The following is a 13,320-nucleotide window of genomic DNA, read 5'->3' as shown; positions in this document are numbered from 1 at the left end:
AGACCCTGGAGAGCCTTTGCCTGACAGTGTCTGGAAGCAGTCACAGGCTCTCCTGGGATCACCTTCTGTTCTTGCCCCCTATCTCAGAGCTTGGCACAGCAACAACAGTTTTGGGCTTGCAGGGTTTGCAGATTGTAGCCTGCAAAATATAAAGCCCATTCCCTGTCTTTCCTCCTTCCCCAGAGAGCTGCTGCTTGGCACTCACTCCATGCACTGAGCATTAACTCTGACAAGGATTCCTGTTCACTGACTACGAACAGGATACTGCCCCTGCAGTCCTGATCATTTTGGGTTGGGACTAGATTTGGTCTTTTTTTTTTTCTCCTGCCATCAAGTACACAAAAATATTTGCTGGCTGTTCAGTAGCTTAAAAATGGCCATTCTTTCAGACAAGAGAAAGAAAGAAACCCTTCAGGTCATTCTTGTAGCATTTATGGGGCTGGGGCGGGGACCAGCTCACATGAATTCATCAACACTGTTTTACTCCATGGGAAGGGACCTTCTGTCAATCCATCCACCCATCCCTCCTGAATCCCTGCTGCAAAATCTCTTACTTATTACATTCAATTAAAAAATAAACAAACAAACCCATCAAACTAAAAAATAATCAAACCCACCCATCTCAAAACTCTGTTGCTTTAGCACAGCACTGTGACATAGGTCCAGATTAGGCTGAAGCTAGTTTCTAAGTAGCCAATGCAACACAGTGGTTTTGCTCAAAAAGCTGATGAAAGTCACTATGTTTGGCTGAGCATATCAGGGTGGACCCAGCTGCCAACACGAGAGTGAGCTGCACCCCACCAGGCACTTGGTGTTCTGAAAATCAAAGCTGAACTTTTTCCATGAGCACATTCACAGGGGAACAATTTACTCTAGACACAGCAGCTTCTTGCCCTGTTTGAAAGACTTTGGAGAGCAGGGAAGGTACAGCTGAACAGAGTAGGGGATGAAAGATGCAGATGGAGCTTTCTGCACCAACAAGCTGGTTGGGCACTGGGATGGTCCATGTGGAGCCAAAAGGACTGTGAGCTGTTCAGTCTCTGCTTCCCAGGGCCATTAGCAGGAGCAGAAGATGTTTACCATGCCTCAATGTCTTAACCACAGTCTCATCTTTGCAGTTGCCTCTTACAAGCAGTTTTCCAGACCCTCAGCAAGCACATAATTCTTTGAAAGGGAGATACCATGTGTAATATCTAATATGATGAGCTGTGATGATTATCTTTGTCTCCCTGCCAAAAATTACCCCTCACTTCAGAGCAGACATAAACTTGCACAGAGACCAAAATACAACAATAGCCTTAATCAAATCCTAGAAACATCCACCACTTCCAAGGATCTCTAAGTGAGTTCTGTGACAACTTGTATTTTTTCAGTCCAACTCCAACTCAAAGTGGAGTGGCTGTACAGCTGTCCTCCCTGGACATCCTCAGTACTGTGGGCTGGGTCTGAATGGTGTCAGCCACAGTCCCAAATTTCTCCCCAAATCTTTCTCTTGCTGCATATAGGGATAGGAACCATGAATTCAAGCAGTGGGATATTGTGGGTACTGGAAGTAAGAAAGTGATGGGGAAAGACTTGTGAGCATCAGGGTGCCTCACTGCCACCTCCATTTCCAGTGCTTTGTGCTCCAGCACATTTGAGATGACAACAGGAGAAACTGGCTTCAAACCCTCTGGCAAGTGAATGCATCCAGTGGGAAAGCCCCACCTGAGAATCTGCCACTCTGAGAATCTCATCTCAGAGGGAACTGAAGACAGAATCCATCCCAAAACCTTTCTGTCCTACAGTGCCTGCCTGTGCTACACCTACACATGGCTACGTGTCCTTGGGTAGCCTGTTGGGTCACCCATGGTCCCCTCAGGGCAGGCACAGGCAGAAGCAAAAGGACCTCAAGTTAATGCCTTCAAAGTAGAATTTGAACAGACCCCACTGCCTGTGAGGAGAGGAGGAGATGGTTTTCAGCTAACCTATAAATAACCATCATTTCTATAAACATCTGCCAGGGTTGGGAGAAACTGGAGGCTGTGCCAGAGACCAGCCCATAATCAAAGCATTCTGGCAAATATTGCGATAGTGGGGTCTGTGTGGGCCGTCTCCACATACAGTATACAAATATTTACTGTAGATTTGCCTGGCTGCAGTAACTACTCCCTCCTAGCAACTTTCTCTACCAGCTCTTGAGCATTTTTATCCCCTCACAATCTGGCTGAGCAAGTCGTTGACAACTTTTTTTTTGCCTACCACCTAATACCATCATTTGCTGCCTTGTCTGTCACACTTTGCAGCCAGAGATGAGCCTTTGGCTTTGCAGTCACCTCTGTCAGTTGTCTGGAGGTGTAGGTCATGATCACCACCCCCGGACAGGGAAACAGAACATTTGAGCCCTCGGCAGAGAGAATATTGGCCTGGAGAACATCAGCTTTCAAATAACACAGTCTGAAGAACACTCTGTAGAAGATATATCACATTGGAATGACAGAAGGGCACAGCAGAGGAGAAAAATGCAGGCAGGTGCCCCTGTGGGAATGGTCTTTGTCCAGCACTGGTTGTTTCCCTGCAGGAGCTCCTGTCAAAGAGCTCTGGCTTGAATATTTTGTAGTGGTGCAAGAGAGAAACATGCAGCAAAGAGCATGTCAGGTTGTGTGAGCAGTGCTGGTAAGCCACAGTACCTTGACCTTGACTTGATGGCCAAATGTCCTGAGAGAGCAGGGAATGACTGTGCAAGCCAAGGGAAGACTCTCCACTGCCTGGCTGATCTGCTTTTTCTCACATGCATGAAATATTGCTAATGTTAAATTACCTCTTCTTCCTGCCAGATGGAGTCTTACACATCTGATCCCTTGGTCTACCACGGTGGCATGAAGGTCTCCTTCGTCATCCAACTGATGAATGCCATTGCCAGAATCGAGCGAGCCCTGCCCAAGCTGACTCTGCCCATCCTGGTGCTACACGGCTCTTCCGACAAGCTCTGCGATATCAGGGGCTCTTATTTACTGATGGACACAGTGCAGAGTCAGGACAAAACGCTCAAGGTCATCTTGATTTCTTGATTTTAGGAGATTATGCTGTCAGTGTTGGCCTGAGCACGAGTGACTGTGAGGGGTGGGAGCCTGCTGACCTCCAGAGAGCTGGAGGCAAAGAGAGCTGGTGGATGGGTGAGGCTGGGCAGGTGACAGCCCCTTTCACTGGGAGGTAGCCCAAGCTCAGTGTGGTGGCCTTTCACCAGCTACAGCCAGGCTGGGGGCAGGGGATGGTGGGTGATCTCCAGGCCTGCCCCAGTGCTGGTTGCATGCCTGAAGGGTGTCTTGGACATGAAGCAGCTTGGTGTAGAAGTAGAGCAAGTCTCATAAGCAGGTAAAGTGTTGACCCAAAAAGCTCTTCTGAACAATGCCAACTGTGTGAGCACCAGCCTTACCTCATGTCCCAGCGTGTAAAGGTGCAGGAAGGTCTCTCCAAAATGCTGGACAACAAAAGCCATTTCACATCTGCTCATTTCAAGAGAACCACAGCTGATTAACCAATTGTTAGCACATGAATAAACCTGAAAGAAAAGGGAGGGAGACCAAGGGAAAGCTTTTGTCATCAGAAAAATAAATGGATAGTCTGAGCATAAAAGGAGTAAAATTGCACAAGGCATGATGGGAACATCCCCCATTGTCCTTTACATTCCAAGGGCATGATAAGTATTTCCTCCTCCTTAGCTGGAATGAGGCTGGGACATGCATTATGTTCCTAAAGGGCAGCAGGGTACCCTGGTACCCACAGATGTCAGGCAGTAATGACAACACCTTCCTGCTTGTTGAGGGCCAGCACCACCGGTGGCATCTCCTTGATTTCATAACCTGCTACATCTTGGAAAAAAACTAACAAGTTGTGGGCAGGAGGTGTTGGACCTGTGGGTGTTGATGAGAGGGGACTGAAGGCTGTTTTGTTCATGCAGATTTATTTTTTCTGTGCTAATCTCTAATTCTCCCTGGTTGCAGGTGTATGAAGAAGCCTATCATGCCCTCCACAAAGAGCTGCCTGAGGTCTCTACCTCTGTCTTCACAGAAATACTGACATGGATTGGCCAGAAGGTCTCAGCAGCTGGGGAAACCAGCCATACTTAAGAGTGATTGCATTTGCAGCTCTTACTGGGGTTTTCTAGGAATAGATGTTTTTCTTACTAGAAATCTCTTGGGAAAAGATCTAACATGGAGGGATTATTGGAATATTTTATCACACACAGTTTAAGGGAGGGTGGGAAGAGAGGCACAGGGTGGGGCATTATTTGCTGATGTAAATGGCCACTGCCCTAATCTGGAGAAAAGTTGATAGCTGTGGGATGCCCCTCACCCACCAAACTTTCTCCACAGCTTCCCCTTCTCCGCTTTTGCTGTGGTGACTGGGGTGTGTTTATACTGCAATAATTATTGGTATGTAAAAGAAATCAGTATCTTCCACTTCATGGTTTTGATGCCAGGTGCGTCCCTTGTCCCCACCATCCAGCACCTTAAAAACCCTGGTCCTTGAGAGGAGAGCACTAACGAAGGTGCTGGGTGATGAGGAGAGGCTAAAGATGGAGTTGACAGCTCCCCGAAGGTGAAAGGCTGATTTTCAAGATCAGACCCCTTTGGATACTACCTTTTTAAGCAGACCAGGCCAGGGGATAGAGATGCCTCCCCCACCACCCTGCACATCCTCTGCAAGTTTGCACTTGGGGAAAGCATGTTGAACAGTGCTTTGATTTTCATCATCTGAGCAGGATCCCAGAGGGAAGAGCGGGAATGTGGAATCAAACCCACTTAGCACATTCAATTCCTCTGCTTTTCCCCATGTCAAACCCCATCTCCTCTGCAAGATGAACTATTCTGTAAATACCCCTAGGGACAGGGTTCCTCCCTTCTTTTTTTTTTTTAACTCTCTTTTTTTTTTCCTTTTGGAATTAATCACTTGTGCTACTGAAACTGAAAAAGCAAAGTCAAAGTTATAAGAGAATATAGTAATATAATATAAGATATACAGGTAGCTGGAAGCTGGGAAAGAAATGGGAGGAGAGTAAAGAAGGAGTTAATAATTCCTTCTCTTGGCAAGGAACAATGTTGTCCTACCAGGATCCGGTCCTTTCTCCATAACTTTACAGTCATAATCTGTTGTTTTCCTTCATCAGTTGGAAAATGTCCTGAAAATAATGCTAGAGAGGAGCGCAGAGCATCTGGTGGGTGGGGAGTAGCAGTGGGTGTCCTCATGGTCCACTGGTTTAGCAGGAGACCCACAGCATGAGCAGAGATCCTGTCCAAGCCCATCCCAGTCTCCTCCCAGTCAGCACTGGGGTGGATCACTGAGGGGCTGAGCTCAGCCCTTCAGGACATGCGGGGAGCTGAAGGCAGAGTGTGCAGTGGGATCGTCCATCCAACCTCTACCTTGCTGTGCTGGGGCATCCACAGACCCTGCTGCACAAGCTGCTGTGGAGGAGCCTGTGGACAGGGCCTGTGGTGCAGGTAAGCCAAATTCTTGAGCTGCCTGAGTCTCTGCTAGCAGCAGGGTGAGAGGAAAGAGTTTAGACCCTGGATGAGAGTAGAGACATTGTACTGACACAGTAAAAGCTGCACAGTGATGACAGAGTGGCTGTGCTGGCTGATTTATCCAGCACAATGGCCCTCAGCATGAATATACTTCTTGGCACTATCCAAAGGGAAGGGGTTCAACCTGCACCTCTCCCTCTGGTTTTGCAAGAAGAGAATGCAAATGTTGCACTATGAGAGAGTGGGGCATCTCCCCCAGTGACAAACCAGCCCCTACTGCCTTCCCTGGCAGCAGCAAGAAGCACCACTGTGCCTTGAGCTGCTGTCCCCAGGGCTGGATCCCTCCTTTGACAGTCAGGGGGTTCACCCACCTCTCCTCCCTTTGGAAGCAGTTCTAGCAAGGTTCAGGAAAGGGACCTCTGTGCAATAACAGTCAGAATCAGGGCTCAGTCCCATTTGGTCCCAGCAGCATGGATGGATGAAAGATGTGTGGATGTATCCTTGTAGTTGCCCTAAGGGGCCCAAGTCAGGGAAGCTCTTTTATACAGGTTGATCCAGGCACTTTGGCATTTGTATTTTCTTGCCTCTAAAGAGAGGAACGAGCTGTAGTTCTCCCAGCAACGTTAGCTTTTAACTAAATATTATTCCAGTGCAATCAGCTGTTCTCAGCAGCCCCTGCGAAACCTCTGGTGACACGCTGGGAAAGAGCAATGAGCAGGTCACCTGCTTTCCATCTTCAGCAGCCTGTCTTGAGGCAACTTCTGTTGCCTGAGCAGGCTCCCTCCTGGCCAGATGCTGCTAGAGAAAGACAGCAAGAAGAGAAACACTACAGCAGTGATAAATCTCACCTGCTTCTTCAGCTGGAAGGGGAAACAAGTGGGTGTGATCCAGAGGTGACAGACGTTGCGGGGGTAGTAGCAAGATGATGATTTAAGGATAGGATTTTTGAAAGCACTTTTCTAGAGGAAGTCAGGAGGAGTAAATCAATGCCCACAATTTTTACATCCCTTCCAAAGTGACAAGCACTTTGCAGGAGTGGAGAGGGAAGTGACCCTTCAGCAGAAAGGTCAGAGCCCGTCCGCTCCCTCCAACCTGGCTTCAGGCAGAGGAACGTCCGTTGTCAGTGCCTTTGCTAAAATGTGTCCTTTCACCCAAGAAACATCTGCAGCTGAACAGAAATAAAGGGAAACAAATTACATTGATCTGGGGAAGACTTGTCTTTCAGTCTATAGCTGAACTCAGCAGTGGCACATGGCCTGGGGAAGCTGTTTGAAAAAAGGTTTACAAACAAAACCTACAAAGAACAGCAACAAAAAAAAAAGCCAAATGACCCCAAAGCCATGGCACAGCAGCAGGTACTGCCACCCTCAGCCAGTTTTCTGAAGAGTTACCTTCTGAGGCAATTAACACAGGGAAACCTATCCAAAAGAAGCTGGACACTGCCTGCACTGACCCCACAGACCCCTGGGCTGGCTGCTGAGCAGAGGGGCCACAGCTCCTTGGCAGGTGGGAAACGAGTGCAGAGGGAAGGAGCCAGGAACAAATCAGCCTGGGCCAGGTGAGACACCGATCCGCACATTTCAGCTCTCTTGCTGTTGCTGATCCCTTTCCCTGCCTGTAAGCTCCTTTATACTGACCTAGTTAGGTTTCACCAAGCCCCGGAGGAATTCTTCCTTGGCTGACCAGATTAGCAATGAGCAGAGCAGCTGCTGAGGGAAATGTAATTACACTCTATTTCCAGCTGGCAGGTACCACTTGCAGGGAGCACAGCCAGCCTTACGAATGTTGCTGTGCAGAGCTGCACGAGAGTCTGGTCTGCCTTGGAGAACAGGTGGCACTCGTGACTGAGCAATAGCAACGTGTAACTACTGTATATATCACCACCTGTAGCACTGAGAGGCCATTTCCCACTGCCTAACCCATCATGTTTTCTATTTAGCCTGTCCTTTTTATACCACTCACCTTAGCACACTGCCAGCACAAACCTGTTGGGATCACATTTCCTTTTACAAGTAATTCCTGAGGTTGTCTCTCTTGTTCTGTTGTGTTCCAGTTCAATAAAATACATTATATATATATATACATATATAAAAACATATATACATACACATGTATTTTCAGTGGAAAAACCATATACAAGTTTAGGATTCTTAAAGGAATACAATGTATATTGCAACTAATAATAAAGTTATGTTTTCTGAACAGAGTGTGTCTGAGGGCGTCACTGGTGACCATTGCAAAGTGCTTCCCACACCCCAGATTAAACAACAGTGTGGAGCTGTTGGAGGATACACAGTAACAGGCAAACTCAGCCTGCTTCAACACCTGGTTCCCATGCTTTTAGAAGCCCATTAAAATGTGATGTTGGTCCTGAACTAAACCCAGTTCCAACAGGAAGCATCTGCACTGTGGCCAGGAGTAACTGCTGATTAAATCCTACATTTTGACCCCAGCTGTGACTGCAGATCAGGCTGGGGAGTGGCTTTGATACTCTCAGCTCCCAGGCAGTGCCCAGATGCTAAAAGAGCTCCTGGTCTGTCCAGAGCTGGAGTTGGTGCTGTCAGCATGCCCCACACTGCAGAACTGTCCCCCTGCCCAGAGAATGGGGCTGGGCAAAGAGCAGCCTCAAGGTCCTCTCCTGCTCTCCCCTCCGTGCACATTTCAGGACAAGTCACTTGTCTGTAAGGGCTCCCCAGCCACTCACACTCCAAACCCTGTGACGGCTGCTGCAGCAGGGGACAGTCAGGACAGTCTGCTGTCCTGTCTCATGCCAGAGCCATTAGCAGCACCAGACCCAACCTGCAACCTTCATCAACTCATTTCATCTTCCTTATGCCTCAAGTCACTAAATCAAGAGAACAGTATTTTCCTTCTGCAGTCCTGTGCAGGCTCTGTGTCTGCTCACAGCCCAGCTCACCAGGTCAGAAGCTCTGGCCAAGGGCTCTGATGCCCATCAACACAGATAACAAAGCTGAGGCTTTTCACCAAGCCAGCAGGCACACCATGCTACTTAGGAGCATCATTAGTAACAACATTTGCTTTAATTCCGGCAAGTCCACAGCTCTTTTTTCTGATATTTTGGTCGTTTGTTAAGCTCATCACAGTTTTGAGGGTCACTGGAGGGTGCACACCATGGTGCTGGGACAGGGACTAAGCACAGGAGGGAGGGGATAGTCTTTCACAAGGCTGGGAGCAGCACAAAGGAGCTCTTTTGGAAGTGCGCTTCTCCCAGTGTCACCACCTGATGGCCAGCGAGCTGTCACAGCCATAGGTGGCCCTCCTGTTTTTAGCCTGTGCTTCTACTCCGATCCAGTGAGTCTGCAGGAACCCTGGGCCTTTTGCCTTTTTCTCTTCCCTCAGCCTGTGCTCAGTCTGGTGTTATCCAAGGCTGGCTCTGGGGGTAGCTACCAGGTGGGGATCAGCCAATGAATGGTAAAGCAGGAGCCAGAGCAGTGTCAGGGTGAGAGGGAGAGCTCCTCAGGAGTCCTTTCCAGTCACGCTGGCACGGACAGACAGCCGGCATCACCACTGGGAAATAAGACAAGAGGTGCTATACTCAGTCACAGTGCAGCAGGGACCTTGCCTCTGTCAGACTTCTGGCACCACCCAGCCCAGCACCAGGCCAGGCTCAGGCACTGAGAGCAGGCAAAGGCTGCAGCTCCAGTGAGTGGTGAAGGATTTTAATTCAGATCTGCTCAGCACGTAACCCACAGTGTTTCACTTCCATTTGCTGCTGGTTAAGCATCAGAGGAGGGAGAAGTGGGGCTGCAACCCACTGCAGAGCTGCTGCTGGGGGTGAGCAGGGACTCGCACCTCTCCACCTGCCACTTCCCTGCCTGGCTTAAGGCAGAATTTCATCACAGGAAAAGAGAGATGGAGCTGAAGGGTTGTGCAGGTGCCACCACACCAGCAGAGACCACCGGTGCCACACACATGCTGCAGCCTGATCGCCTGCCAACAGCACTCCTGCTCACCCAGCCCCTGGGCAGAGCGGGTGTTGATCAGTCATCGGCTCCTCTCCCCACATATGAGCACAAGTCTCCTTTGCACACACAGAAACAGGGTCATGCTCTCCCAGCTTATCCATCTGGGATGCTCTCTCTCTCCCTGTGATGGGGAAGCTGCTGATGTGGAGCTGCCACTCACCTTCCTGCTGCTCTCCAAACAGCTGCCTAATTTAGCAAAACTGCCACAACCACAAGCAAACACTGCAGAAGCCACATCTCCCAACAGGCACAAGCCAAACAACCAGCCTTCCCATGGCCACCACTCCTCGGAAGGGAGTGACACAGGATTCATTTCCCTTCTCTCTGGAGGAAACTCTTCAGTGGATGGAAACATTCCAGGAATTTAGATGAAAAACAATTCCTAAGAGATCAATTAAGAGTTTGGATAGATCGCATGATATGCGCTATCCAAAGGAAACTTGGCAAAGAAAGCTACTTGGCCTGGGGAGGAGCTGATGGGAGGGCAAGATGTCAAGCATGGAAAACACTTGTCTTCTAAGAAAGCACACAGAGACAAGAATGGCAGAGGGGAAGGAATAGCAGCTGAGAGGCAAAGGACAAGTGGTACCTTAGGAATGTTCTTGACCAAAGGCAAGCAAACCTCTGCCAGAGCACAGTAAACCCTGGCATGAGACAGAGCCCCAGGAAAAGCTGAGCTTTCCAGACCTCCCAAAGTCAGCAGCCTTTGTCTTCATTTACATTAAAAAAAAAAAAAAATGCAATGGCAACACCAGCAAAGCTCTCTGCAGGCTGACACCATGAACCTTAGAGCAGATTTGTTTAGCAAATAAACAACTCCTGTTCCCCATACAGAGGAAAATAAAAAATCAGCCTTTCCCCCTGGCTGGACTGCAGGGTCAGCCTCATGCTGAAATGACAGCAGTAAGCCATTCTCCCTGTGGGCTGCACAGGGCAGCCCTTGTCTTTGTCACATCAAAAGCTTCCAGGGCTCACTCCATGCACTTTTAACACCAAGTCCTCTCCCATGCTGTGCTTATGTACATCCCATGCTGAGGCTGGTCTGTACCAAAACGCAGCCCTGAGGCACTTGTGTGACTGGTGAGTCCTGGATCCCCAGTGAAGGCCTGATGTGCCCCCTCACTGCAGCACCACGAGCACTGTGGTCAGCAGAGCAAGAAGTACTGACCCCTGGTGTGCTTTCAGACTGATGTTTATTTGCATGCTCGATTGGAAAAGGTCACAAAATCAGGAAAGAAGAAATACCATCTTCCCTGCCCCCAGTAAGAGAAGGAGCAGTCACCCAGGAGCAGCATGGCCAGAGCCAGCACCTTGAACAGCTTTGGAGATGCTGTGCCTGATTGGCACTCAGACCAGAGAAGCAGCACAGCAGAAAGCAATGCACCTGAAGCATTTTCAGCTTCTCAAGAAGAGCTTTTCAAAACAGGAAGGAGATTGAACTTTCCACCAGCAAACTTCTTTTGAAACTCCTGGATAATTTTTAGTTTTAGATCCATGGAGAAAGGGGATGGAAGGAGCTCTAGAGAGCAGATTGCTGCCTCCTGTTACAGAAGCAAGCTTAAGAAAATTAATAGAAATATTGGTAGTTCTGCTATGCTGTGCCAAGAATGTGTTAGAATAAAACCTCTGAGCATATGGGAGAGATACAATGTCAACTCAGCCTTGATATGAAAGATCAGCCTGCATCTCCTAAAGCACATCCCAAGGAGCAGTAACTAACACACCAGCTCACCCTCCCCTCAGAGCAGGTCTCTGCACAGCCTACCTCATACAGTTTATCACTGTCACAGCCTTGTACAAATAGTACTGGGATGACCCTGGCTCACAAAGTTGTTATAAAAGAATAAAGAGGGAGGCATTTTTCCTTACTGGAATTTTAATGGCATCACAGTGCAACACAGGCCAGCTTGGTTTTCTCCATGGGAAAGCTACATCAAGTTATTTTGGACCTAATCTTCCTGAGCCCATTAACAGAAGCATCTGGCTGCACCACAGCACTTCTTCACCTCCTTTTCCTAACCCAACACGCCAAAGCAACAGCCTTGCCTTCTGCCATACCAGCAAACAGAGCAGGCAGACTGCTGCTGTCATGAGCGAGCAAATCCCACTTTCTAATCCTGCTCTTTCCCCTTGAGCTTGCTCTGCTGGGAACAGGAGGAGGGAGAGGAAAGCTCTCACACTAATTTTCAGAGCTTATTTTGGGAATTGGCAGCCAGACCCTTGGGACTGGAGCTAGTTGTTTGCATGGTACTGATTCTCTTCCAAGGTTTTCTTTAATCTGCTGAAATGCCCTTCAAAGCCTGCCCTGCACTTTTATGCTTACAAAGTTAACCACAACTAGGAAGAGCAAAGGGCATGTGCATGCTCATTCCCTTTTCCCCAGATGCTGATCACATGTAAGCTTGAATTCATAGCTTGACTTGGACTTTATGTTTAGATCTGTGTGTCCATAGCTGCACCCAAATGTGGCTGCCTAATTAACTGCCCCTCTGCAGCACTTGCCTTGGGTATTGCCAATAACCCACCTCCATTTCCAACCTAAATTTCCAGCCTAAAACCCTTGAAACCATTTGCAGCCTAAAAAAGGATTCTCTGTCCTTCTCCCTCAGCACTTCCTCAAGGCAGGCAGCAACTCCAGCAGAGCCAGCACCTTTATTCAAAACAGGCCCCGATTATAATAAATGGTTTGCTGGCATGGCCTCTCAATAAATTTGTTCTGTCAAATCTATTTTAGCTTAGAAGGTAAAACAAAAACCTGCTTCTCAGCACACACAGCTTGTGAGCAGAGAACCACACCAAGCCATGGTTTGCCAGCTCTAGCCAGGATCACTCACCCTGGGAGCTGGGCACAGACACATTCCAGCTCCCAAAGCTGTGATGGGCTTTGCCAGGCTGCCCACAGCAAGAGAGAAGAACAATGTCACCCTGAGCAGATGAGTCTGTCAATGCACTCCAACTGTGAACTGTTACGTGGGAAGTGCCATCTCCACTTTGACCATGAGTGTACAACATGAACAGCTCAAGCCTCTTGCAGAAGCTCATCCTTTACTCTCACAGCAAAATGCTGCTCCTTGTGTACACTGTTTGTTGAGTCCCAAAAACCTGATTAAGCCTTGAACTTTTCCAAGCCCTCCCTTCAACAGCATTAGTCATTCAGACGTTATTAGTATCTCCTCTCTGAACATTGCATGCTCCTACAGAGTAACGGGGATGCTCGTTCCCTGAATGGCAGTCATGCTCTGAGGTCAACAAGGGCTGAACAGACAGCTCAGCTATTGCCTTTACCCAAAACACTGTAGCCACCCAGGCACAGAAAAAAGCAGGTGACTGTGTCCTCAGAGAGGAAGGACTGCCCAGACACTTCAGCAGAGTCACGGTTTTGGAGAAAACATGGGCTTTCAACTCCAGGAGTGCACTGAACAAGTCAGAGTAGTTAAACACAAAGGCTGAAAAACCTCCATCCTTGGATATAATGGACAGCCATCAATGACAGGGGCACAAGATGAAAGGGAAAGACAACTTACCTGTTAGCAACAGCCCACAGCAATTTTCCAAGACAAACATCACCTCCCTGACAACAACCACAGCAGTGACCAAGCCTGTGCCGTGGTGCTGCTAAAGAAAGGGAATAATCCTTGGAGAAAGGAGACAGTAAAAACCGAGTTAGTGCTTCACTCACCTGTTCTATCTGGACTGCACACACTGCCACAGAGTGCAGAGCCAGTCCTTGGCCTGGGTAAGGGAAAATGAAAGAGCGTACAGAGCCCTTTCAAAACTAAACCCCTGCTGATGTTGTCAGTCAGTAACAAAGAGACCACAGCCAGAGCAGA

At 48.5% G+C, this 13,320-nt stretch overlaps 1 protein-coding gene across 4 annotated transcripts in view; it reads left to right on the top strand.

The window, feature by feature from the left end:
- The window catches only part of MGLL (monoglyceride lipase), a 101,647-nt gene extending 93,941 nt beyond the window's left edge, over positions 1 to 7,706 (top strand). For all 4 annotated transcript variants that reach the window (XM_053989258.1, XM_053989261.1, XM_053989260.1 and 1 more), the window contains 2 exons: positions 2,817 to 3,032; positions 3,984 to 7,706. In XM_053989258.1, coding sequence (XP_053845233.1) covers positions 2,817 to 3,032; positions 3,984 to 4,109 — 342 coding nt within the window. In that variant the 3' untranslated portion in view covers positions 4,110 to 7,706. The remainder of the gene's footprint in view (positions 1 to 2,816; positions 3,033 to 3,983) is intronic.
- The last annotated feature ends 5,614 nt before the right edge of the window (positions 7,707 to 13,320 follow it).

The sequence above is a fragment of the Vidua macroura genome, chromosome 13 (genome assembly GCF_024509145.1).
Source record: "Vidua macroura isolate BioBank_ID:100142 chromosome 13, ASM2450914v1, whole genome shotgun sequence".
In the NCBI taxonomy this organism is placed as follows: Eukaryota; Metazoa; Chordata; class Aves; order Passeriformes; family Viduidae; genus Vidua; species Vidua macroura.
Note: the sequence above shows the minus strand (reverse complement) of the source record. Positions and strands in the feature narration are given on the sequence as shown.